Source organism: Balaenoptera borealis, assembly GCF_965194805.1.
Source record: "Balaenoptera borealis genome assembly, chromosome: 1".
Lineage (NCBI taxonomy): Eukaryota > Metazoa > Chordata > Mammalia > Artiodactyla > Balaenopteridae > Balaenoptera > Balaenoptera borealis.
The window spans coordinates 52166796-52180452 of record NC_138860.1 but is presented as its reverse complement, the minus strand read 5'-3'; the positions used below and the strand labels follow the sequence as shown (position 1 = coordinate 52180452).

General features: G+C 38.2%; 1 protein-coding gene across 5 annotated transcripts in view; it reads left to right on the top strand.

Annotated features, from left to right (window-relative positions):
• Nucleotides 1–13657, top strand: part of RASAL2 (RAS protein activator like 2) — a 389073-nt gene that overhangs the window by 361002 nt on the left and 14414 nt on the right. For 4 of the 5 annotated variants that reach the window (XM_082366722.1, XM_082366726.1, XM_082366725.1 and 1 more), the window contains 5 exons: nt 4150–4294; nt 4942–5178; nt 7206–7407; nt 9684–9883; nt 10659–11520. In XM_082366722.1, coding sequence (XP_082222848.1) covers nt 4150–4294; nt 4942–5178; nt 7206–7407; nt 9684–9883; nt 10659–11520 — 1646 coding nt within the window. The remainder of the gene's footprint in view (nt 1–4149; nt 4295–4941; nt 5179–7205; nt 7408–9683; nt 9884–10658; nt 11521–13657) is intronic. The other variant, XM_082366723.1, reaches the window with a different exon arrangement.

Below are 13657 nucleotides of genomic sequence, written 5' to 3'. Positions count from 1 at the left end.
ACATGGCTAGTGCATTTTGATGACTAGTGATGGCTGGGACTGCTCTCAGGAGCACAGGAGCCAGGTTGCACAGGCTAAAAAGTGAATGACTGCTCAAGAAACAGAACCGTTGTGTTTACCTATGCTGGACTCACTGTAGTAGCAGTTAATTCCTACCTTGGAGAAGTAAATTTTTTCTTCTCCTGCTTCCTATCTTCATATTTTTTTCTTTTCTCAAGTCATGTGCTTTAGTTTAAGATCTAATAGGAATTTAAAACAAGACTAGTGAAAATGGATTTTCATTGACATTAGGAAAGGTACAGAATCAGAGTTTTACATAAAAAGCTTATACAGTCATATCATAAATTACATATCATGGTTTGCTTTAATGATTTGCACTGCCTTATAAAAAGCAATGATGACGCATCTCAAACAGTATTCTCTGTTCTGGGGAGATAAAGGTGTAGATATTTGTTGACCATCTACTTCTTAAAAATCAGATATTCATATTCTACCATCAGTGTGCTAAATAGGCTTCCCAAATGAAATAATTCCTGAAGTGAAAAGGAGAGACAAGTCCTTTGTTAATCATTACAGTTAATTATTAACTGTCCTAGAACAGTTAATAATTAAATAGCTGATTGGCTCAATGAGACCTGAAAATTGATTCAGTGAGCAGGGGAAGAAATTCAAGTAACCCCACAAAGATCTCTATTATATTTGTAACCCAAAAGCAAGGACCAGGGTGTTGAAAATGGCTACTGCTTCCAAGAGCACAAACAAAATTAATTGGTAAGCTTCTTCAGGAAAGAGATTCTACTGTCTTCTCCCCATCTAACTCCCCATATTTCTAGTTAGCCTTTTTTTTATATATATAAATTTATTTTATTTATTTATTTTTGGCTGCACTGGGTCTTCATTGCGGTGCGCGGGCTTCTCATTGCGGTGGCTTCTCTTGTTGCAGAGCACGGGCTCTAGGCACGCAGGCTTCAGTAGTTGTGGCATGAGGGCTCAGTAGTTGTGGCTTGGAGGCTCTAGAGCGCAGGCTCAGTAGTTGTGGCGCACGGGCTTAGTTGCTCCGCTGCATGTGGGATTTTCCCGGGCCAGGGCTCAAACCCGTGTCCCCTGCATTGGCAGGCGGATTCTTAACCACTTTGCCACCAGGGAAGCCCCTGTGAGAAGTTTTAAATAAAAAGGCTTCACAGTGAAGTCTCAGTAAACCAAAAAATCAAATTAATAAGTACAGCTGAGCACTCTGAATAATTAAAGTTTTGTTGTATTTCGTACAGTTTGGACAAAAAAAATAGATGTTATTTGCAGACTACCTGAAGAATTCTCAGAGAAAATTGAGTTAAAAGTTGCCAGTCATATTAAACAATATCTACCTGCCTTTTAGCCAGTCTTCATTTATCTTGAGTAAAAGCATTACTGTTTACAGACTCCGCCTTAGTTTGACTTAAATTAAGTCTTTCATCTGTTAACCCCTTTTGCCTTTCTAATTGAAATCAGTTTGCATGTTCATGCATCTGATCAACAGGAAACACCATCTTCTGTGGCCTATAGAAAAGTCTCTAAAAAGGCCTAATTTCCACCATGGGTGGCAGAGGCAAATTTCCTTTTAGCAATAATATATCCATACCTAGTGGCTTATTTCTATACATGAAATTTGGATGCTAGATAATAATGAGTTAATGAAACACACCATAGAACATTCTAGGCACAAACTCAAATTTAAACAACATATTGAACACCCATCCTCTTTGTCCTTGATGTTTTTTTTTCAAAGGCAAGAGAGCAGACATGAAGGGATCATTAAATCTGTCTCAGTAATTTCTGATCAGCTAAACAGCTTCTAGGTGCAGATCCAAAAAAGTTCACCTTTCAATGTGGTACTTTCCACACTATCAGACATAGGTTACAGTTCCTGTCTTTTTTTTTTAAATTTATTTATTTTTGGCTGCGTTGGGTCTTCATTGCTGCACGCGGGCTTTCTCTAGTTGCGGCGAGTGGGGGGTGGGGGCTACTCTTCATTGCTGTGCGCGGGCTTCTCGTTGCGGTGGCTTCTCTTGTTGCAAAGCATGGGCTCTAGGCGCTCGGGCTTCAGTAGTTGTGGCTCGCAGGCTCTAGAGCGTAGGCTCAGTAGTTGTGGCGCACGGGCTTAGTTGCTCCGCTGCCTGTGGGATCTTCCCGGACCAGGGATCGAACCTGTGTCCCCTGCATTGGCAGGCGGATTCTTAACCACTGTGCCACCAGGGAAGTCCCAGGTTACAGTTTCAAAAGTGAAAAAAATTTTCTCAAGTTTGGAGGATTTTAAATATATCATAATCGGGTAAAGAGAAAAAACTTTAGATAGTTAATTTACTTCTGGACCCTTGAGTTATTTATTTGGTTCTTTTCTTGAAGAATAAAAGAAAAATACTCTCAAAATTCACAAGTTATTTATTAATATTAGTTATTATCTCCTGGAATAGGTATAACTCACTAAGCTGAATATTAATGATATAAATTTAGAGGTGGATTGATTTTTACATGAAGTATTTGACATTGATGACTTATTTTTAAATTCAGGTACTCTTTAAATGAGGTAAATTGTGTGGGAGCACATAGCATAGGTGATGTTGAGAACATGTTCAGTAGAAATCCTGTGAGAGTTGGTAAACATTTTTAAAAGCCTTTTACCAATTTTGATTATTTCACTCTATGAAAAGTTATTTTAAAATTACGAAGTTTGTACATAACAATACTTATTATAAGGAGCCCCTACTAAGTACCAGGCACTGTATCAGACACTTTTCTTTTCATGCACTATTTTCAGATCCTCACCATAGCTCTGGAGGGTTGGAGTGATTAATGCTGTTTTCCAAATAAAGCACCCAAAACTCAGACTAGTTAAGTGACTTCTCATGGCCCCACAGTTGGTTAAGTGATGGGTCCAGGATTTGACCCTAGATCTTTCTGGCTCCAAAGCCTTCACTTTTTCTCTGCACCACTTTCTTTTCTGTGCATCACTTAGATTCCTGTTCTCCAAGCATTGTTCTTCCAAATAATCACTTCCCATCCTCTATCACAGCTATTTTTTAAATCTTTCATTTATCTTAGTACTAACCATTTTGATAGAAAATGCTCTTTGATATTGCTGCTGCCACTTAATTTTTTATAGGAATTACTGTTCACTTTCATGAAGTCTATTAATAACTAGCCTGAACTTCAATTAATATAAGCAGATTTAAAAGGAGCTGTGAAAGTTCTACTCCTCTGTCATAAAGACCTATAAAAAACAAAAAATAAAAACATACTACCATCTCTAACAAATATTTATTGAGCCCCTGCAATGCTTTGGAAGCTATTTAATAGGCTTGGGATTTGAACATGAATAGAACCCAGTCCCTGACCTTCAATGGTATTCATCCTAAAGATGAGACAGGCGTGGGAACAAATAAGCACAAAACAGTGTGAAACATAGAACAGAACAAATATAAGGTATAGTGCATGGTGGAGGATAAACAGGTAAGGTAAGGATTTGCTCTTTCAGGAAATACTGGGCATATCTCTATAGAGGCTAAGATATATGAACAGGGCATCTAAGCTAAATTTATTTGGAAAAACATCCAGATTATATAAAGAGATGCTCTGCTATGTGCTATGTTGAATGACTATCCCCATTAGGAGAGGTAGGCCTAGAGACCCTTACTTGAATATGTGTTTGGCACCAGTATTAGCAGTTAAAAGCATAGGTAGGCTAATCATTCAGACTTGGGTTATTTATTCTTCTAAAATAGTAACAACATTATTCATAAGGTAAAGAGGCCTTATAATAAGAATAAGTAATGAGTTCCTGCTAATATATTTGTGGTTTTAGATAAAAGATTTAAAGTTGTAGCATTTTTTAAAGTAGTTTCATTATTCTTTTTTAAATACCATGATGATGATGTTAATGAGTGCTGTTTTTCCACTTCCAGAGTAAGGAAAATAAACATAACGTATAGGAGGTGGTATCTCTTGGGTTCCAAAGCAGTAACCCTTCGTGAACAGTGTTTTGTGCCCTCCATGTCAGGAATCAGAACGAATTCCCCATTACACATTTTGGTACAGAAATCCTACATTCTTTTATTCTCTTCAGGAAGACACTATTTATAGTTATACTGTCTGTCATCTTCTCTCTTGAAATAGGGGAGTTCATCAAAGCTTTGTATGAGTCAGATGAAAACTGTGAAGTGGATCCCAGCAAATGTTCATCTAGTGAACTGATAGACCATCAGAGCAACCTGAAAATGTGCTGTGAGCTGGCTTTCTGCAAGATCATCAACTCTTACTGGTGAGCTGCTGTCGGTGCTTCATTCCCTGCTATTGGAACTTCAGTTTTTCGATATGAGTTATCACAGTGTTAACTGTTATTTCCCAACCAAAGGAAGGACTTATGGGAAAAATTGAAAGTTTCCCTAATACAGTTTTGTCTAAAATCTAAACCTCTCTTGTAAGCAGAAGTTGCTCTGAACTATCCACCTAAATATAATGTTTCCCCAGAATATTAGCACCACATCCTCGAATACCAAAAGTATTTTAAGGACTTTTAAACATGTTTACTAGTGTCAAACAAATGTGTTAATGATTTTTGATCATTATTGTAACCCCAGCAATTGGTGAGATTTTGGAAGCTTTTGATGAACAGTCTTTAGAGAGGTTATGATGAACTGTAGTAAACCAAATGGTTTAGTCAGGAGCCTCATGCCATTTTCCCACTTTGCAAAACTAAGTTTACACTAATTCCTGAGTTTTGTAGCTTTGGGTTTCTGTTCTCCATCTGGATGTCTATGAATTTTCCACCACTTCTCAGGCATGAATCAGACAGAAGCTCTCTCTATTAGGCCATCCTCATAACCTGGCTCTGTTGGGCCAGAGTGGGATCACCTGTGCTTTCTTGGGTTATGGTACTTTTATATTTGGTCCTTCTTCCTTCCCCAGTGTTTTCCCTCGTGAGTTGAAAGAAGTGTTTGCATCCTGGAAGCAGCAGTGCCTGAACCGCAGCAAGCAAGACATCAGTGAGCGGCTCATCAGTGCCTCGTTGTTTCTCCGTTTTCTGTGCCCGGCCATCATGTCTCCCAGTCTCTTCAACCTCATGCAGGAATATCCTGATGACCGCACATCTCGGACTCTAACTCTAATTGCCAAGGTCATCCAGAACCTGGCCAACTTTGCCAAGTAGGTGTCACTACCATGCCACTTTTTTTTTTTTTTTTTTTAATTTATATTTATTTTTGGCTGTGTTGGGTCTTCGTTTCTGTGCGAGGGCTTTCTCCAGTTGCGGCGAGCGGGGACCACTCACCGTCGCGACCTCTCCCGTTGCGGAGCACAGGCTCCAGACGCGCAGGCTCAGTAGTTGTGGCTCACGGGCTTAGTCGCTCCGTGGCATGTGGGATCTTCCCAGACCAGGGCTCGAACCCGTGTCCCCTGCATTGGCAGGCAGATTCTTAACCACTGCGCCACCAGGGAAGCCCCATGACCACTTTTTAACAACATGGTTTAAAAAGTACATGAGGCCTAACCTTTGGATGAGCGTGGGGTGCCTCATCACTCATGTTCCATGATTTTCACTGTGGTATTATTAAAAATAGCAAAAAAAATTGTAATCAATTTGAATATTCACTTTATAGAGGAATGGTTAAGTAGTCTATGCATTCAGTGGAATATTTGCAGCCACTGCAAGTTGTGTTTACAAAGAACCAATAATATGCAAAATGATAAAGATATAATTATATTAAATGAAAAGTTTTATTAAAAACTCCAGCCAAAAAAAAGAGATAGGATACCAAATGGTGCATATACTTTTATCCCAACAATATGAAAACACAAAAACCTAAGTATAGGAACGTTGGGAAAGACAATCAGTCAAAATTCTATGGTTACATTATCTAAGACAAGTGGCCTGGCCCCTTCAAAAAGTCAATATCATGAAAAATGGAAAAGATGGAGGGAGGACTGTTCTGGATTAAAAGAGACAATGCAGTGCTTGAATCTTAATTGGATCTGAACTGGAAAAAACATTTATAAAAATCATTTTGGGGACAATTGGTGAAATTTAAATATGAACTATATATGAGATAATTTATAAGTAATGTCTTTTAAAAGTTTTAGTGTGACAATGGCATTGGTTTATGTAAGAGTTATTCCTTATTCTGGAGAAATAGGTGCTAATGTACTTAGAGGCTATGCCTGCAACTTAGTTTAAAATGGTTCAATCAAAAAAAGAGAGAGAGTGAAAAGAAACTTGGCAAAATGGGAACGGTTGGTTAAAATAGGTGAATGGCATATGGGTGTACGTTGTATATTCTTTCAACTTTTCTGTAGCTTTCAACTTTTTCAAAAGAAGTTAGGAGAAAGCAGTTGGAGAAGAAATGCACTGAACTGTAAATAGCAGATATGTTTGGGTGGTGAAATGGGTACACCTACCCTTTTTTCCTTCCACTTTTCATTGTTTTCAATTTTTTCTTAAGTTTAATTTTTATAATTTATAGAAAACAATTTTAAGAAATCACTGAGAAGCAATTCACACTGGCAAAATCGATCCCAGACTTACTCCGTATTGAAGCTTAAGTACAAGTTTCTAGTAGCAATGTATTGAAGGAAAAGATTAGAACTTCAATGAGATACATTGTTTTCTAGCATGTGACTTTTTAGAAGTGCACTATTTTAACTTTGTATGCTCTATATATATGCTAACACAGAAATATACATGTTTACCCATATTTGAGCTAATTCTTGTAAAAATTGTTTCTAGTTTATTTTGGAACATGCTTTATGGACTTAAACAAGGCCTGGAAGATAACTAGAACCTAGATAGGCAAAGAAGAGAGGAAGTTCTCTAGTAGAAATAAATAGCATGAGCAAAGGCTTGGAGAAGAAAAAGAGTATAATGTATTTGGGGGACTTTGAAGAAGCTAGCGATATTGAAGGTTTATACTGATAATGAATGTTTACAATGGCTTTAAATACCAGGAAACAAGGATTTTGTCTTTACCCTATAGAGAATAGAAAGCTATTCAAAGTTTTTGACTATTAATGTAATATTAAGAAAGTATGTCTTAGTATTTATCACTTATAGATAATCAAATTAGTCACCTCCCCAAAATTAAAAAAAAAAATTTATAGCTCTGTGTAAAGTCAATTCAAAATGGTCACATTTCTTTTCCTGAATATGTTCTTTCTCATTTTCTCTCCCTCTACTTCAGATTTGGTAACAAAGAGGAATACATGGCATTCATGAATGATTTTTTAGAACACGAATGGGGTGGAATGAAGCGCTTTCTTTTGGAGATCTCTAATCCGGACACCATCTCGAACACCCCAGGCTTTGATGGTTACATTGATCTGGGCCGCGAGCTTTCAGTTTTGCATTCCTTACTGTGGGAAGTAGTTTCCCAACTTGATAAGGTAAAGTAGGCGGGAAGGGTAACAGGAGATGGGAGGTAGAGAACCCTAATGTACCTGGATTCTGGAGAGTATCTACAGAGTAATCACATTCATGCTTTCTGCTTGTTGAAAGCAACCTTTTGCCCTAGAAGTCTGGGAGGAAATAGTTATGATTTCTGAGTAAAATATGTGCCCTACAAACCAGAAAATTCTAGTAAGCCACAAAATTATTAACATATTTTTAAGTAGTTACCTGAATTAATGGAGTATATATTTCTATAAACAAATATGTTTGTGTATTTGCCTAGAAACTAATATCAAATATTAGTGTGTGAAGCCTTATTCATGTATAGTAGAGTGAGATGAAACCTCATGTAGTAATTTCTAATGGAAGTGTGGACTTAGAAGAATATTGAGACTATCGTGTTTAAGTAACTTACCTTGAGATTTATTTTTATCATGCAAGTCAGAGGGTTTAATATAACTATTAGTACCTATAGAGTTATGTGGGATCTGAAAATCCTGATGTTTTCTTTTCATCTGCAGATGTGAATTAAGAATAGAGAAAACAATTATCATTTTTAATCATTTATTTTCTGACTATAAGCTAAGAATTTTTTTGTATATCATATTAATAACTAAATATATACCATGCCAATCATTTTCTTCCTTCTCGAATTTTGCAAAGAGGAATAGAATTGTTATGGAAAACAGCCTAACAGACTCTGGCTAGGTTTATCACAATAATTATTTATTGATGTTTTTGTTTGCTACAGCTACTTTATAAATATCTGTGGTGGTATGTTAGAATAACTTCAAAAAACAAAGTTATTTTTCTGTGATAAGAATTTGTTTATTTGTTTTCCTCCATTTTCCTATTATCTTTATTTTTTTTTTGAGTCAGAACATTTTTTATTTTTTTATTTTTTGAATTTTATTTTATTTTTTAATACAGCAGGTTCTTATTAGTTATCTATTTTATACATGTTAGTGTATATATATCAATTCCAATCTCCCAATTCATCCCACCACCACCACCACCCCCAATTATCTTTAAAAACATTGCACCAATAAAATGAGGGAGAGGGGAGTAAAACCTATTAACAAAGACCACTTTCCTGAGGAAATGTAAATGGTAGGGTGTCCACTGGTGCCCAAAACATTTGTAAAATAATAAACTGTTTCTTATTCTCAAGGACCCCTTCTTAACTTTTAGAAATGCTAGCTAGATTTTAAGTTGCAGCTATGCTGAGGGTAAATTCCTTGGATATGAATCATGGCTCAAGAGAGTCAAGCAAGTAAAGACATTCTTCAGATGGCATCTGTACTCATTTGAGCAGGGTAGAAGAGTCTGTTGAGAAGACAGCGAAAACCCAGAGGCAGCCATGTAAAACTGCCTAACGGATGAAGGTTCCCATAAGACCCCATGAGAATGAGAATTCCCCAAAGAAAAAAATGATTGAGGTGGATAAAGCAAATCGTAAAAAGTTATTCTTCACTGAATAACTGCATCAGTGGGATGCAGATACAGTTATCTTCTGAAATCAACCTGGTTTATTCAGGGTCAAGGTCTTTTTAACAGGCTTTGCTGTGTAAACACACGTTCTCCTTTTTAATCTCTGTTTGGTCCTGGGAACCAGCAGTACATCTATCTAGACACATCTCATAGATGTGTCATAACTTTGCTGTTTAAATTTTTCTTAAAAAATTGTCTTGCTGATGCAAACTCAGCTGGCAGTAGGTCAGGGTTCCCAAGATTAAATGGCTAGTGGATGGCAATATCAACTGTGTGCCCTGCAGTGCTCTGGACCCCTGAATGCAACACCTTCTTGTATGTTGGCATGCATTTCTTTCCTCACATGATCCCTTTTCTTTGGAAGTTTCATCACACTAGCCAATCCTCTGGTCTTAAAGTTCTTTTTGGTTAGAAGGTGTTTGGTTCTTCCCCTACCCTCCCCCACCTTGACCTACCAGCCTCCCAAAGATTTAGTTTGCTTTGCATGTCTATTTTAGTTGGAATGGCAATAGTTTGGTTGTTTTGAGCATGTCTTTTAATTTTTATTTGCATAATCCTAATTTCTATTTCCTTTCTTTCCTCAATGTCTGCTGCATCTTGTTTCGCCTCCTCCATTCATCTCGACGCCATGGTTCTGCTGCTCCATAACAATGCATTATGAACCTGCCACTCCCATATGCAAACACCTACCCTTCCCTCCAACCTCCACCCCTCCATCAATGGGCATCGTTGTCCCAAAAACAATCTGTGGTGGATATCGCAATGCTTATTATCCAATTAGGGTGAAAATTCCTTCCTACAGGCGACCGTGGCAAAATTGGGACCTCTCCCTCGTGTTCTTGCTGATATTACCAAATCTCTGACTAATCCTACACCAATACAACAGCAACTGAGACGCTTCACTGAGCATAACTCCAGTCCAAATGTCAGTGGAAGCCTCTCCTCTGGGCTGCAGAAAATTTTTGAAGACCCTACTGACAGGTATGAATTTCAGAGAGAATTGGAACTACTTATCTCAGAGGGAGATAATATTTAGAGATTTGGGAAAAATCTATTTAACTTACTTGTTGAATTTACAACTTTAAAATCATGAGCAGTTGGAAAGAATCTTCTGAGATAAATCCAATTGTTTGTCATAATAATACACATGATCTAAGATACTTATTTTCTAGAATGATATTGTAGAGTTATATTCAACAAACTTATAAAAAGAACCTATGTCCTGCTTAATGGAAAACTAAGGGCTCTATGAAATTGATATTTTCAGGTATTGTAGCGCTCAAAAATCTGAGAACCTCAGTTGAAAATATTTTAGAGCTGGCTGTGTCAGCTGAACAGGTAGATACAGTGTTGATGCTTAGACTTTGTTTTCTGTATTGGCAAGACTTGTGCCTTTAGTAGGGACCCTTTGGTTGTGCACTCAGGGCTTCTCGAAGGTTTAGACAGAACCAATTAACTAGGAATTGGAATACCTTGGGAGGTTTAAAACCTAACTAGGAAATGATTGGAATTCTAGTAAACATCTAAGACAGGGATGGAGTGGTCTATACAGTGTTATTCTCCACCTTTGAAGAAAAACTAAAAATGTTGGATCTTATCCTAAGAATTGTGATGATGAAATCTGTGTTTAGAAACCAATGTAAGTATCCACACTAGGCCTCTGAGCCTTCTGAAGAGTTCATATGCTTGAGTTGAGGAATCTTAACTCTGTTGAATTTGCCACAGGAGTAATTAAGGGTCCTTTCCTTTTCCACAGTGATTTGCATAAACTAAAATCTCCAAGCCAGGACAACACAGATAGCTATTTCAGAGGGAAAACGTTATTGCTGGTTCAGCAGGCCTCCTCCCAGAGCATGACTTACTCTGAAAAGGATGAAAAGGAAAGTAGCCTACCTAATGGCCGGAGCATCTCCCTCATGGACCTTCAGGACACTCATGCCGCCCAAGTGGAGCATGCGTCTGTCATGCTTGACGTGCCGATGCGCCTGACTGGAAGCCAGCTTTCCATAACCCAGGTGGCCAGCATCAAACAACTTCGGGAAACCCAGAGCACTCCCCAGAGCGCACCCCAAGTGCGGAGGCCCCTGCACCCAGCCTTGAACCAGCCTGGCAGCCTCCAGCCCTTGTCATTCCAGAACCCTGTCTATCACCTCAATAACCCAATTCCAGCAATGCCAAAGGCCTCTGTGGATTCCAGTTTGGAGAACCTAAGCACTGCCAGTTCCAGGAGCCAAAGTAACAGTGAAGACTTCAAACTCAGTGGACCCAGCAATAGCAGCATGGAAGATTTCACCAAACGTAGCACTCAGAGCGAGGACTTTTCCAGGCGGCACACTGTGTCGGACAGACACATACCTCTTGCTCTGCCACGGCAGAATAGCACGGGGCAGGCCCAGATCCGAAAAATGGACCAGGCTGGGCTAGGTGCCCGAGCCAAAGCCCCACCATCTCTGCCACACAGTGCTTCCCTACGTAGCACCGGGAGCATGTCACTGGCATCTGCGGCTCTGGTGGCCGAACCTGTGCAAAATGGGAGCCGGTCCCGGCAGCAGTCCTCTTCCTCCAGAGAGAGCCCTGTTCCCAAAGTGAGAGCGATCCAGAGACAGCAGACACAGCAGGTAGGGGTGAGTGCTGGAGGGGGCTGCCAGGTACTTGGTCCAACTGTTTCCTCGGTTCTTTATATATAAATCATTGAGAAATCCAATTGCTAGCAGGGTTTCCACTTAAAACTATTTTTTGCAACCTTTTAATGGAAAGAGGAAATGAAAAGTTTGGGAGGCTTCTGGCTAGATGAGGCAGCAGAATGTAGCTTGCCTCATTACTCTTAGGAGACTGTAACAACCACTCCAGGGGCCTTTCTGTCTCTTCAAGCAGCAAAGCTATGATCTCAGTTATCACTGAGAACAATCTGTGATGTTGAGTAATAATTAGACACTTAAGCTGTGAATCTACAGGCCAATTCAACTAGGATATATTTTGGGAATCTGGACATTAATCCTCCTTAATTTTTTTTCTTAAGTTTCCAGAATAAAGTTTGGCACTTTCAGCCAAGAGTTTAGTGTAACTGCTCTCTACTCCATCCCCCAACTGCCTCTGGAAGTAGTAAGTCCCCGTGTGCCTTTTCCTGGAAATGGCTAGAAAAATAAACAACTGAACACCTATAGAAGCAAGGTAAAGGAGAGAGGTAAAAAGATAGAAACATAGGTGGTTGACAAGTATTCTCTAAACATTTATGAAAATCTCTTATATTTCTATTTACATGGACAAGCCCAGCTCATATCTCACCTAAATTTAATATAAGATTATCAAACTTTGTTCTTCACAAATAAAAATGTTTCTTAAGAATTTTATCATTTCTTCTTTACAGATTACATTTTGAGGCACCAATCCATATTTGCTCTTGAAATAAACTAAGAACCTTATGAATGCATTTATACATATCTTACTTTCATCTAAAAAAGATTTTTCTCCTAAAAAAAGCTTTGTTGAATTTTTTTTGAAACCTAATCCTACTTTATTTGTATTAGGGAGCTTTGTGATTAGAAGAGTTCTATGACAAATCCTTTTGTCAGCAGAATCACTGGTCAGAGGAGACTGCAGTGAGACCCCCAATGTATCTCTTTAGTATATTTGCATTTTTATAGGTAAGCATTTACTGATTGGGCTGCTTCTGCCACCACTCTGCTGTGGTCAGAGCCCTTGCCCCTACTTTGATAATTATTGTTTAAAAAAAAAATTAGAACATTTACAGAATCCTTGGATACAGAAGTAGAAGAAGGGATGAAAAACTTAAGCTGATTCTGGTAGCCAACTTCCTGAGCAAAACCTCCTAGTTGGTCAGTGCTTTCCTGAGAAATAAGCTTTTTCTTCAGTCTTAAATTTTTCATTTTTATTTTGTTATATTTCCCAAAATTTCACCAATTCATTTGATTTAATACACATTTTCATTTAAAGAAAAGGAAAAAAGATTATACTCTATTAATTTACATAATGATTATATTATATAATTTTTTCCTTTTCTTTAAATGAAAATGCTTTTATATATATACATCTTTTATATATATATATCATATATGTACATTTAATTTATGTTAGGAGGCTATCAGTCTTTCCCACCTTATTGTGAATTAGTTTCCATACTTTGATTTTATGCTAGCTTCTAGTTGAGATCAACCCCTTTCAGATAATTAAATTGTTGATTGAGAGGAGAAAAGAAAGATAAGTAATTTTAGAGATGCAATACTGTGTGGAGGCAAATGTCTATGTGGGGGTTTAGTGCAGCTTGAAGGCCCTGAGGATGAGGTAAGGAGTAGAGAAGAATATCAGATTGGCAGAGAGGGGCAAGACAGGCCACAGGGCGGGCCCTCTGCCTACTTTTCAAAGTTGGACTTAGTCCCAGCCCTGGAGAGAAAAGAAGAATGTTTACCCTTCCCTCCTGTATCATGTTGTCCTCAATTCCCAGGACCCGTGACTCAGACTGACTGTTTATAGATATTGTAAATTAAATAGCCTTTTGTGTGATCATCTGAAACCAGTTGTCATTTATAATATCTGTGCTGTAGGAAAATATGACACCTATCGTATAAGCACTACGTGTTTCTGTGCGTGAATAGAAAGCTGTCTGGATAGATGGGAGGTAGGAAATGCATATGGTCTTCAGACAACCAATTAAAATACTTTTGAGCCATAGCCATTAATGAGCTTGGGAATGTCTATATTATGTTGGCATGAAGTGGGGCATAGCCACAGCACAGC